General features: G+C 35.6%; 1 protein-coding gene and 1 non-coding gene across 2 annotated transcripts; both read left to right on the top strand.

The window, feature by feature from the left end:
- Nucleotides 1-11,335: 11,335 nt before the first annotated feature.
- On the top strand, nt 11,336-12,449 carry LOC105218692 (dynein axonemal assembly factor 4). Its single transcript, XM_011194430.3, has one exon. The coding sequence runs from the start codon at nt 11,532-11,534 to the stop codon at nt 12,288-12,290; it is 759 nt and encodes a 252-aa protein (XP_011192732.2). The 5' UTR covers nt 11,336-11,531; the 3' UTR covers nt 12,291-12,449.
- A 219-nt stretch (nt 12,450-12,668) lies between these two features.
- Trnat-ugu (transfer RNA threonine (anticodon UGU)) lies at nt 12,669-12,740 on the top strand. Its single transcript has one exon. It is a non-coding gene; the product is annotated as a tRNA-Thr (tRNA).
- Nucleotides 12,741-13,027: the final 287 nt, after the last annotated feature.

The following is a 13,027-nucleotide window of genomic DNA, read 5'->3' as shown; positions in this document are numbered from 1 at the left end:
TAAGTACCACCCTAACACTAATGCATATGTAAATTGAAAAGCAATTAAAATGCTAAGCCACCTAATCCGAAGAAAAAAAATCACAAATTAAAATAATTACAATTGTGAAACACACCCTATAGTGAATTCAACTGGTTGGGAAAAACTTTAAACCTAGTACGAAACGGAAGGTCTACTTAGTTAGTCTGTTTCCAAATATCTTCGCTAGAAAATCTACAAGTAAATTATGAATATATTTATAATACACATATATAAATACAGGATTCGAAATATTTTTATTAATCTTTCAATTAACTATTTTCAAAAGTAAAGTCCTCTCTCGACGAAACAAAATCAAACTCTACACGTCCCTCATTATTCCCAACCTGATGTATGGCGCTGAAGCGTGGACGAAGACAACATTCGATAAGAACGCTCTTAGGGATTTTCGAGAGCAAGGTTTTGCGCAACATTTATGGTCCTCTAAACATTGGCAACGGCGAATACCGCAGACGATGGAACGATGAGCTGTTCGATTTATACGACGACATTGACATAGTCCAGCGAATAAAAAGACAGCGGCTACGCTGCCTAGGTCATGTTGTTCGAATGGACGAAAACACTCCAGCTCTGAAAGTGTTCGATGAAGTACCCGCTGGAGGAAGCCGCGGAAGAGGACGACCTCCACTCCGTTGGAAGGACCAAGTGGAAAGTGACCTGGCTTCACTTGGTGTTTCCAGTTGGCGCCAAAAAGCAAAACGGAGGAACGAGTGGCGCGCTCTGTTAGATTCGGCTATAATCGCTTAAAGCGGTTCGTACGCCAAATATATATAAATATATATATATATATATATATATGACTTGATTTGGAAAATAGTCCTTCAATTCAGTTCAGAGCGACAAGGCTCTTAATTTAAGGATCAGAAAATCCATCCCTTTCTTCAACATGTGTATGTTCGTTGAGTGATGGTCTGGCAGATTTTGGAGAAACTGCTCTTTCAAAAAGACGTTCCGTTTAATGACCTCTCAGATACACTATTTTCTCTTGCTTTGTGATGATATCTGAAAAAATATGCAAAGACCATTGAAGGGAGAGTTTGAGTGAAACTTCCATGCGGAAATCATCACAATATGAGAGTTTATTTTAATGTACCTTGATCTTGTATTCATAATAAATTAAATATTCTGTTTACAATTCGTATTAGTCCGAAATTTTTCTCACTAGTTCAATCTTATGACGTTTCACTGCACTCCATAGTTGTACAGAGAAATAGTAGTACAAGTAAAATATTCGCAAATTATTCACAAATCTGACTTGATTAATAGAAATGCTGAGGTGAGACTTTACATATATGAATTGAGTTCCATTGCAAATGCCTTTATTAGCATAATATATATACTCGTACATATCTCAAACATTTGGTAGTCCATCAAATCATGAAACTGTTGAGTCGAGAGAATTGCTTTTTCGATTAAATTGTTATTCATGAATTCGTACATATTTGCTGGGGTGGAACTGACGACACCCATTTACCGAGACATGCAATACAGGCAATACCACCAGTGAATAAGACAAGTAATCATATAGCATTTCATATTTGCCCACCCACTAATTGTTTGCATTGACAATTAAAAATCATGTTTAATATATTTGAGTTATCTCTAAAAACATGAAAATAAAACAAAAACCAAAACCACTTGTGCGATTTATGTAAGTGGGTCACAAATTCAAGATTTGAAAATCTATGTGTGTTATATTTGTTTACAAACTTCACGTTTGGAAGAAAGCTTAACAACAGTTGTTGTCAGCAACGTTCGGCGTTCGGCGTATCGGCGTTGAAAAAATGTGCGAAAAATTTTCGAGATTTTATTTACATTTTATTCAATGACCTAAAATGGTGATTGATTGGTTTTTGTTTCAGACTTCGCTTTTGTTTTACAACTTGTCGGCTGGTCTCTTTCAACTATTCCCTGATTACACTATTCGTTAAGCATAAATTAATTAGATGCTGTCGGTAATTTGAAGGTTGTTATAAACTTTATTAGTTAGTAATTTATTAAGGAAGATTTTTTGAGAAGCATATTTAAGCATATTCCCATACTATGTTCGGGAACAAATTTATTATTTATGGGTGTTGCGACGGCCAATACTTATAGATATAGACATTAGGTTCTATATGAGGATCATCAGATTCGAACGTTCCCGCGAAAGTTAGGAACCAACTTTTTTATTGGATTTTTTTTTACCACAACAAATCCATCCTTTTCTCAAGACCCCTGTTTCACGGATTGACTCCATAGTCTAAACTGTATAGTGTACAACTCTGATAATGATAGATATCTAAGATTTGCTGAAAGTTGATAAAATCGGTTTATTTACTTCCAAACAACACTTACTCAATGTTTCATTGCTTATATTTGTTGTCCAACGCATCTGATTTAAATTTCTTCTCGCATTAAAATTCATTAAGTTGCCACACTATAAATTAAATTTAAATACTGTTATTTTTTCCCACTAAGCGAACACGATTTACAAGTAATTCGGATAATTTATTATCTACATTTATTCGTCGGCATTTGTTTACACCCAACTTGACTCCACTTCTTACACGGTTCTTAATGTTGAAAGTGTTGTTGTCAAACTATCAAACAATCCATTCTGACCAAATCGCAAGCATTACAAGCAATCCCAGCGACATGATTTGCATTTATAATGCTTTTCGGTGAGCAATAGACGCCCGCTTAGACATTTGTGGGCACCCATAAAATTTTGTGTTTGTAATAGATTACTCATACAATTGCATTTAGTTTAATTTAAATCCTTTAAGTGGCATAATGTTTATTTTAACAAGTGTGGAATTGAAAATTGTATAATAAAATTAAATGAATTTTAGAAAAAAAAACTGTTTAAAATACTGCAGAATTAATATTCCCCACAATGCACAGGCATTCATCTAAGCTATTTACTGCATTGCATTCCCATATTTTGAGTTGTCTAGCCTGCATTTCGATGGAGAATTTGTATGCAGCTCAGAGTGAACTAGTCAGTTGAGAAAATTTTATTTCACATACTGTATGATGTACTTATAAATGTAATTAAATGGAGAGATTCATATTCGAATATTGTAATTTAATTAAATTGAAATAATTTTTAAAATTCTGATGATGAGATTTATCTAAATCAATTCTGAAAGTAAGTTTTAATCGTTACAATAGCTAACTTTCGATCTCATATAGTAGACCTTTCAGACATATTCCGTAATGTCAGTTTTTCTCTCTCGAGCATATTTTTCAATTTTTCATTACATACATGAAAGTTTTAAGTTTATGGATTACCTTAAGGGGTTATATACAGTTAGACGACCGTAAAAAAGTGAATTTTCCAGAATTTTTTCTGAGAAAACTTTTTAATTTATTGATCCAAAAATTTATACACATATTATGGTATCTTTTAACTGTATTTTAAGACTTAGTATTAGTAAAAATATTTATTTGAAAAAGAGCTACAGCTGATCTCCAGAAGCTCCTCTCAAAAAAGACGTTTTGCGGTGATCACTATATCTCGGAACTGGATCATCCGAAATTAAAAAAACCAAACAGATTTCGTTAAAATAATGTTAAATCTAGTAATTAATCGAAGGAATAAGCAAAATAAAATTTTTTGACAAAATGGCGGTTTCTCAAAAAAAAATCGATTTTCACCCAAATTTTGGCCTTAAATTGTTTATAAAAAAAAAAATATTTATCGGAGAGAAAAAATCTTCGATTAATTACTAAAAAATATATTTAAGAAGGTCGTGTTAAAATTTGAGACTAATCGGTCTAGCCGTTTTCGAGTAATGTTGGTCACCGACTTTGAACACCATTTTGAGAAAATCGCGTTTAAAGTTTGGACCTTGTACTTCCAAGCACTCTGAAACGCCTTTTCAAATTTTTCATTTGCATGTAACTTTGAAAATATTCACCGGAACGATATGAAATTTTCTGTGTGTATTCTTAAATATATGTACATTAAGAAAATGAAATAAAAAAAAATCGATTTTTTGAAAATTCTAACTGTATATAACCCCTTAAAACCACAAATATTTCTAAATAAATGTTTGTCGTACTTTAACTATAACCTATAAGAGTAAGCTTTTAGTCTTTTGAATTTTGCGGCTATGTATAAAGCGCTACAGAGCTCGTACTATACATATTTGAAAGGTCTTGACATAACCTACAAAACGACGCTATGCATGATTAGGATGGATATTGCTTTCAATAGTTATAGACGTGTAATCATGGAGTTCGCTAACGTCGAAATTCGCGCTATTTTAAAGATTTCTTCAGCTAGAGAAACGTTCCGTGCGATTAATGGTGCTTTGGGGGATAGTACTCTATCACTTCGACGATTCAGAACGGGTGAAAACGACACCACGGATAAGCCAGCCCGCGGAAGACCTATGGCGACGAATACCGATCAAATCATGGAAGACATTGAGTTAGACGTGCATGTGGCATCTCGTGACATCGCCAGGAGATGGGAGTTAGTCACCAAACCATTTTAAACCATCTGCAGAAGCATTTTGGATACATAAAAAAATCTTGATGTTTGGGTGCCGCATAATTTGACACACAAAAATGTTCAAGACCGAATCAACGCCTGCGATATGCTGCTGAAACGGAACGAACTCGACCCATTTTAGAAGCGGATGTTGATTGGCGACGAAAAATGGTTCACACACGACAATATTGAGCAAAAACGGTCGCAGTCGAAGGCCGGTGAATCGTCCCAAACAGTGGCCAAGCCGGAGTTGATGACTCTACGGGAGGCTACGGGAGCACGGATGGGAGGTTTTATCGCATCGACCATATAGCCCGGACATAGCGCCAAGTGATTCCCACCTGTTCCTATCCATGGCAAACGCCCTTGGTGGTGTAAAGTTGAACTCAAAAGAGACTTGTGAAAAGTGGCCGTCCCAGTTCTTCGTAAATAAGGAGGGGGGCTTCTACGAGATGGTATTGTGAAGTTGCCGTCTAGATGGAAACAGATTATCGAACGAAATGGTGCATATTTAAACTAAATCCGATCACTGTAACTCCTTTTTAGAAAGCCTTGAATAAAGAGCTAAAAAGCGGAAGGGAATTATTTGCCAACCTAATATATGGGATCTGTTTCGTATTGACTTAGAATTTAATATACATATCACTTTACCAATTTTATTAGATTTTTTTTTTTTGTATTTATGTATATGAGATTACCTAAACATACTCTTTTGGAGTCATATCTGATCGTCAAACGTTCGCGCCGAATTATGGTTTTTGACAACAAGTCAAATTTTTCGCAAGAAACTTTTTTGGTCAGGCTGTGTAAGTCAAGTTAGTCTAATTTTATGAGCATTGAGAACGTATAGCCTCATCCTTCATTATAAAGTCATCATTCACAGATTTTTAAATTTCAAATAACTACACTTGGATGCGGTTGATTTAAATGTAATAAGGTTAATAAGGTATCGGACAGTATACATACTATATTAGTTTCGGTAAGAATTATACTCTTGTGGTATATGGAGAGATTTTGTTCCAAAATTAGTTCCAATTACTTTGTCAAATATATATCATATTGGACCCAAAGCGGACTTTAAATTAGATTTTATGTCAAATTCATAGAAATTATAATAAATTATAGATGAATAATAATTTGAAAATCTATCTAATCTCTTGATTGAATTGAGAAGAACGGTTGGATACACGGGATGAACAAATAAAAAATATTTAACAATTATTCAACAATACTGACCACCTTTAAACCTCTGTTCCAAAATGTTTATTCTTCATAAATTTACATGCTCTCTACTGGTTAACAATAAATGTCGTAATAAATCAGTTTTATTGGATTTGCCTAATCTCCAGGGCAAACACAAATTTCTTTAGAAAAATTTTCCTCCCAAAATTTTTTTCTAATCAGCGGTCACATCTACATTTATTTTAGATTACATCTACATACCTTTATTTATAACCTCATTGTGTTCCGAACAATATAAAAAGGAAATCACGCAAATAATCAGGATGTTACACATGTCCACTGCTTATTAAAAAGTACTCAGTTTTCGACTACTCACTCAACTCATACACACAGCAGCCGCTTGTTATCTCTTTTTATGACCAAATGTAATAAAAAATGTAGCTCGTCACAATACACGCATGTAACTGTCATAAAACTGTAACTATAATTCAATCTCGATATTGTCAGGACAATTACTCAAATATTCTCAGATTCATGCACAATGTACGTGTATCTCTGCAACACAAAAGAACAATGGGCCGGCAATCAACGAGGGGATTTCGACTGCAGTGTACTCATATGGGGGTTGGAATGCTGCAGTCAAAACGTTGAATGCCTCGGATAAATGCAACGGCACAGCATGTAGCAATGCAGTAGTAGCTATGAGTGCTTCCTTCAATGTACCATGCCGGACCCAAAGGTGAAAAGGTTGCGCCACATGTAAAGTTGATAATAATGACGGTCGACAAGCGCTGCTGAAAGTGCAGCCCTTATCTGTATGATTATGGATCTCGGACATTTTTTTGCATTAATAATATTGCATAAAATCGGAAATGCAGCTGAAAAGCAACGCTGATTTGCGTCGTTAGCACAGTAATTATTTATGCAGATCGCAAAAATTTAGCAGCAAACGAGGCGCTGAACCGAGCAACCACCAAAAATGTGGTCAGAAGTGGCCAACGAGGCGATCGGACACGGCAAGCTAATACAAAGTAAAAACACTCGGCGAATATAAATGCTAAAGAGGAGGTTGGTAGCGTTGTGATTGCTCCCGACGGACAGTTGGACTTAGCGCGGCAGTTAGAAAAAACGCTAGACAAATATGTGACTATATACTTACGAAGCTAGCCGAACGCCGAAACACAGCTGTGCCATTAATTTTCTGGCCGTCCCGTTGTTATTGCTGTTGTTGTCGCCTGTCATTGGCCGGCATGCGACTTTAGCACGGCGCAGTTCACTTGCCCGCTGCTTTTCATTCAAATTTCGTCTATTTCAAGCTGGCGCTGCATTACAATGTTATTGCTGTTGTTGTATTAACTCTCTTTACAACTGTCTGCACGACTTTGATTGACGGCTGACATGATCATCACCACGACCATGACCATCACAGACCGGCTGACAGACAGACAGATAGCCCGTTAGCTATTTCCCTTGCCGCTATTTATGGTTGAGCCGGGTGGTGTTTGTTGGATGTCTACATGTGCGCATGTGCGCATGCGTGACGCGTTACAAACGCAAAGTGTCAGCGTTTCAACAACTGCATACATAGTTTTACATGACACACAACCACATTTGTTAGATACATTTATGACAAATGTTCTGGCTGCTGAATTTACACGCTTCTGCACTTACTATTTCATAAGTCGTGGCACCTTTTGTAACACAAATGGATGACAATCATTCCAATGACTGAAGCAGGACACGTGTCTTGCTCGAGCTGTGCATATGATTTTGATTTATTTGACTGGTTTAAGGGTTGAGTTGTGATTTGTTGCAATCAAAAGTTGCAATTTCAAAGCTGAAACATTTGTTAAATTCGGGTTACCATACTACAATACCTTAAATCGGAAAACCGGTTTCTCACCGTTGTAATAATTCAATTAATCATTAGCGCCACCTTGATGGATTTGATTAATCTCTTTTGGAAATAAGACAAATCTGTGTAGCGTACACACTTCGTGCTGTGGTGTTCATTACAAATTTGAGGTTATATTTTGTAGCGTATGAGAGCTTTGCATAAGCATTATCATAATTTTATGAAGTTCCCGAAACGGTTTTCGTGAACAAAACCGGGTTTCTGCTCAAAATTTTGAAATTTGGAATGTTATGAAAGAACAGAAGTAGCAGTGGCTTGTTAGGTTTTTGTGGTTGATTCTGAATATGGACAGTAAACGTTATGTATAAACCTATATGTGTAGGTAGATATCTTTCTTATTTCGATACTTTGATGATCGCAGGAAGTACATTAGACCTCTTACGATCATTTTTGATTTTGTGGTAGTTAGATAGCTGAGCTTTACTGAGTCCCAACTGTTCAATACTAAACCGCCAAGGATCTCTCAACTGTTCGGTAATAATGAGACGAAAACGCATTTCTTACAAAATCATTAAACGTGAAGTTCCTAGTATATCCGGTTTACCTCGATCCAATTGATAGTGAAATTATGGAAAACATTTTTTAAGAATTTTTCAGTTTGATTTGTAATACGTACAACACACTAAAAGACTGGACCAGACTACCCATATAATCTGATCTATACCAAGTATTATCGAACTTTTCTATTAAATTTTAATAATGCTTAACGGTACACTACAACCACAGACATCTCCTAAAATGAAGAGTATTATCTCAATATAAAGTATAAAATTTAACTGCTATAATACGATGCACTTTCGACATTATTCTACTCTCTGTTCATCTAAAGCCAGTCTTCTCTACTTATTTCCTAATTAACTTCCGCAAGAACATCTATTTTGAGTAATGTGAATATCCACTTCTCCAATTCGTTTAAATTGAATTGTAAGAATTATTCTTCTTATCTAAGAAATTATATAACTTTCCCTTAATTCTTCATATACATCGTTAATAAGAAAGCCTTGTGTTGCCAAAAATTGCACGTGCTGCATACTTAATTATTTCCTTTACTCCCTTTTATTTTACCTAATGACTTATTTATATCCAATGCAAACCTACATCCCCTTAAAATACATATATTTGCATAAATTTTTACTCGGTTTTTGCTTCGATAAGTCAATATAGATATGCCCTAGTGGAAAAATAAAGAGCTGAAACGCATTCTACATTACTATTTTTGAAAATAATAAATTTCCAGCTAGTTAAAGCTGTTTGAACCAATTATAATCTAATCGGCACCCTCTTAATGTCTTTAATCTGGCCGAATGCCAGTGGTTAAAGTTATTTGGAAGTCGCCGAGGTAGAATTCACTCAATTCTTTCTTCTTAACTTTCCCACATTTATAACATCAAGACTAAAACACATTGGATCTCACACCTTCAGTCATCCAGGTGACCTAAAGAAAGTAGAAATACAAGGCTTCAGAAGATGTTTATTGGTTCTCGAAGCTTTGTCGCTGGATTAGTTTCAATTACATTAGACTTTTGGCTTCAAAGACTTTAGCAGCCCAAGTATGATCCTCAACTAGAAGATTTGCTATAGAGCCTAACCTAATCTAACTGTTGCAAAAATAAAAGTTACTATTACATATTTATTTTATTGACCAATATAATTCCGATTCCATAATGTTTCCTGTAGGTCACAATTACAAGAATGCTTGCAAAAAGAAATGTGCAAGATGGCAATGCTTGATTAGCATAGTTATGCAAATAACACTTTTGGCACAGTATTGCAATTACCATTGATATCCGTGTATCGATGATTATTTGTGTATTTACTGTTCGTTTCGAGGGGTGGTACAAAAAATACTTGCAATAAAGTACACTACTGGAAAAAATTAACGGATCAAAAATAAATTCCAAATTTTTGGGCAAATTTCAACAGGCCGTAACTTCGAAAGAAATGGCCGTACTAGAAATCGATAAAGAAGGACATTATAGCTCCAAGTGTCTAACTTTTGGATTATAACTTTTAAAAATTGTAACCTCTGCGGTTTTTGAGTAATCGTAGAAAAACCAGCAACAAAAAAATTTTCAAAATTTTTTTAGTTTTTTTTTTGGTCTACGGGCGTGAAAAAAGTTTGTTTGTTTTTAACCACTATAAGGATCGGATACTTTGTTCATTTAGCTTTAATTTGGTTTTTTGAATCCCTCGATACGTCCACTTCTCGTCGAGATATCGGTCTTCAAATGGAAAAGGATCTTTTTGTCTTTGATTATCGATATCTCAGCAACCAATGATCGCACAGAAAGTTAATGGTGGGTTTCAAGAACTTGAATGAATTCTCATTAACGACTAGCCATTGCTTTTTCAAAATTTTTTTTTTTTCTTATTGTCACATGAATTTGAAAATTTAACAAAAAAAAGGGCTTTTGGTGTTTTTTGGAAAATCGTGCGCTAGCTCGAAAATAATGAGGAAACCACTAATGTTAAGTGTGCCTTTTACAGTTCAATATGTCCACAAAAACCCTAAAAAAATCAAATTAATTCAGCTAGCCGTTTTTTGTTTCACTCGATCAAATTTTTGAAAAAATTAAAGGATCACGTTTTTTGCTCTGAAAAGCTCATAATTTAAAAAAAATGAGAATTTTTTTGTTGCTGATTTTTCTACGATTACTCAAAAACCGCAGAGGTTAAAATTTTTTAAAGTTAAAATCCCAAAACTAGACACTTGGAGCTATAATTTCCTTCTTTATCGATTTCCAGGACGACCATTTCTTTCGAAGTTACGGCCTGTTGAAATTTGCCCAAAAATTTGTAATTTTTTTTTTGATCCCTTAATTTTTTCCATCGTGTATTTTTATATTCTTAGTTATTTTTCTTCTTAATCTTCAAAAAGTTACTTTTGTTTAAATTAAGGCAATTTGAACCAGAAATCTGCACGTAGGGTGTAATTAGTACCTTCTAGTATATAATGGTCTGATGTGGAATTGAAAATAATGCACCTGAATAGAATAATCAGCTACTTTTGTGCTCGGAAATAGTAGAGATATATTCACATTAGAGATGAACGTGGTAATCCGTCTACCAATAATCGGATTTTGATCTTTGCAGGCATTCTTTACAATGTGGTAGAATTATAGATCTCAAAATAAGCTATAAAGCCATATGAATACCGCAAGAATAGCAAAAACAGAGATTCCGTTATTTTCGTCCTATTATTTTTGGAGTTCTTCTGACAGACATGATAGGAATGTTTTGTCGTTGGACTGTTCGTTTCATTTAAGACGTCGAGTTTAGCAATCATAACTCTCTCATTGCTGGTATGTCACATAAAAGTCATGATGGCTTTCACTTTAATGTCATAAATATATCGAAATCAATGGAACCATGCAAGTTTAGAATTCAGGCAAAAACTAAAAGCCTTTTAGCTTTTTTCGACGTGAATTGCAATATTGTATTCAAGTATAGCAGAATAAAATAACTAAAAATACTCTCACCTTAAATAAGGTTCAAATAATATGAAATATTCGTAAGCCTATTGTTGAACCACCCCTTAGTATACATTAGTACCTACATAAACTTTTATGCAAAGCCGGGTGGTCGTCATTTCGCTGCTCCAGCGACCAAACAGGACGAAAAGCTATCAACTATGCATTGTTGTTTGGTCGATAAATCTATCGAATGCGGTAGACAGGTATTGAAAGAAAAAGTAAATAAATATTGTGATACAATTCTTTGAAGTATAAAACAAACACGGAAGTCAAAACAAATCAAATTCGAGCGACAGCAATCAATGAAAGCACAGACAAAATACAAAGCACAATTACTATTCACTACGAGCTCGCCCAGATCAACAGACAGAGGTCAACATTTGCCGCTGACAACAGTAGTACATTGACGGTGTCACAGACAGTCTACAATCCAACCGCCATGGTGCAAGTAACACAAACCGAAGAAGATATCAAAATAATTATCGAATTGAATCGGCTCATCACGCGTAAACCGGATGTGGTGCTACTGTCACAATATATCAAATTCAATAATCCACCAATATTCTTCGAACGCCATCTGATGCACGAGATCGACGAGTTATCCAGTTTTTGTCGCATTTTCAAGAATGAAGCGCGTATCGTGCTCGTCAAGAAGCAGAAAGGCATCTGGCCAGAAGTGTTTCAAAAGCTTTCCAAAGACGAATTGAAGCAAAAGCGTTTAGAGATTTCCGATTTAATTGTGGAGCGTAATAAAGAGCGTGATAAGCTAGTTGTAGAGCGATTTGAGCAAAAGCGGCGTACGGAAATCGACAAAGAAATAAAACGCGAAACGGCAATGAGAGAGCGAGTCAAGCAGTTTCAGGAGAATGCGCGTCGTGAAGCGTTGATGGTGGGTGTGCGAAAGGAGACATACACCAAATCACCGGCAACACCTCAAATGTCAACACCGTCGGCAACAATCAACGACACCAATGTAACGGGCCAGCGTATCGGTACGCCAGCGGTGCGGCCCTGGGCGAGCATGCGGAATGGTGGCAAAATAAACGTAAGCTTTTCGAAATTTTCATGGAGTACACCGAAGAGAGAGTCACAAGAGGGATTACCACGACCATTTGCCATGCACGATATGCCCGATAACAGCGGGCCGCAGGAGAGTCAAGAGCAGTGCAATGTGAATGACTTGAATGCAACAGATTGAACGACGGGGAAATGCATTTTATTATTGTGTAGATTTGCAAACGTGAAATTTAAATATATATATATATATATGAGAAGAGAAGGAAACATTTAATGGACTGCCGGCATGTGATTTTGAAATAAATGAATAAAGAATTCAAGTGACTTTGTTTTAAAGAAATTGTAAGAATACAGTGCTTTTCTATCTGCATACCTAAAAACTAACAGTGAATCGTCGTTGAGATAGTGTAATGTCAGCGAGGTCTGCAAATCAGACGAAACTTTATCGTATTATACATAGAATTGCTTTTAAAGTAATTAGAAATGATAAGTGTCTTCATGAAAGCTTTTACTAAAACTAAACAAGTCAGGCTTTTTATACAAGAATACAATCTCAGGTGCCTCTTTAGCTCAGTGGCAGAGCACTGGTCTTGTAAACCAGGGGTCGTGAGTTCAATCCTCACAGGAGGCATATGCGAGACACGCTTTCAACTTTTTTTACAACATCCTGAAATTTACGTAGAACTGAACTTGAGATGTTGAGAACATGATCAGATATGAAAGTTGTGCGCTTATGATTCTTCACTTTAGAGCCAATCCTGTGTTGTGTCCTAGGAACATTAGTTGAAAACTGACTTTAGCCCAGAACTAACTTTAAGGTATGTGTAGGAGGAAGCTGATATGTACCATATGTTGGGAGTTTCCTTATAGCTTATTCAGCTTTTTGTGTGGCATCACAGAGGGTAAAGAGGTTGAGGT

Source organism: Zeugodacus cucurbitae, chromosome 6 (assembly GCF_028554725.1).
Source record: "Zeugodacus cucurbitae isolate PBARC_wt_2022May chromosome 6, idZeuCucr1.2, whole genome shotgun sequence".
Classification (NCBI taxonomy): domain Eukaryota; kingdom Metazoa; phylum Arthropoda; class Insecta; order Diptera; family Tephritidae; genus Zeugodacus; species Zeugodacus cucurbitae.
The sequence above is the reverse complement of the archived record's forward strand: the minus strand, read 5'-3'. Positions and strand labels throughout refer to the sequence as shown.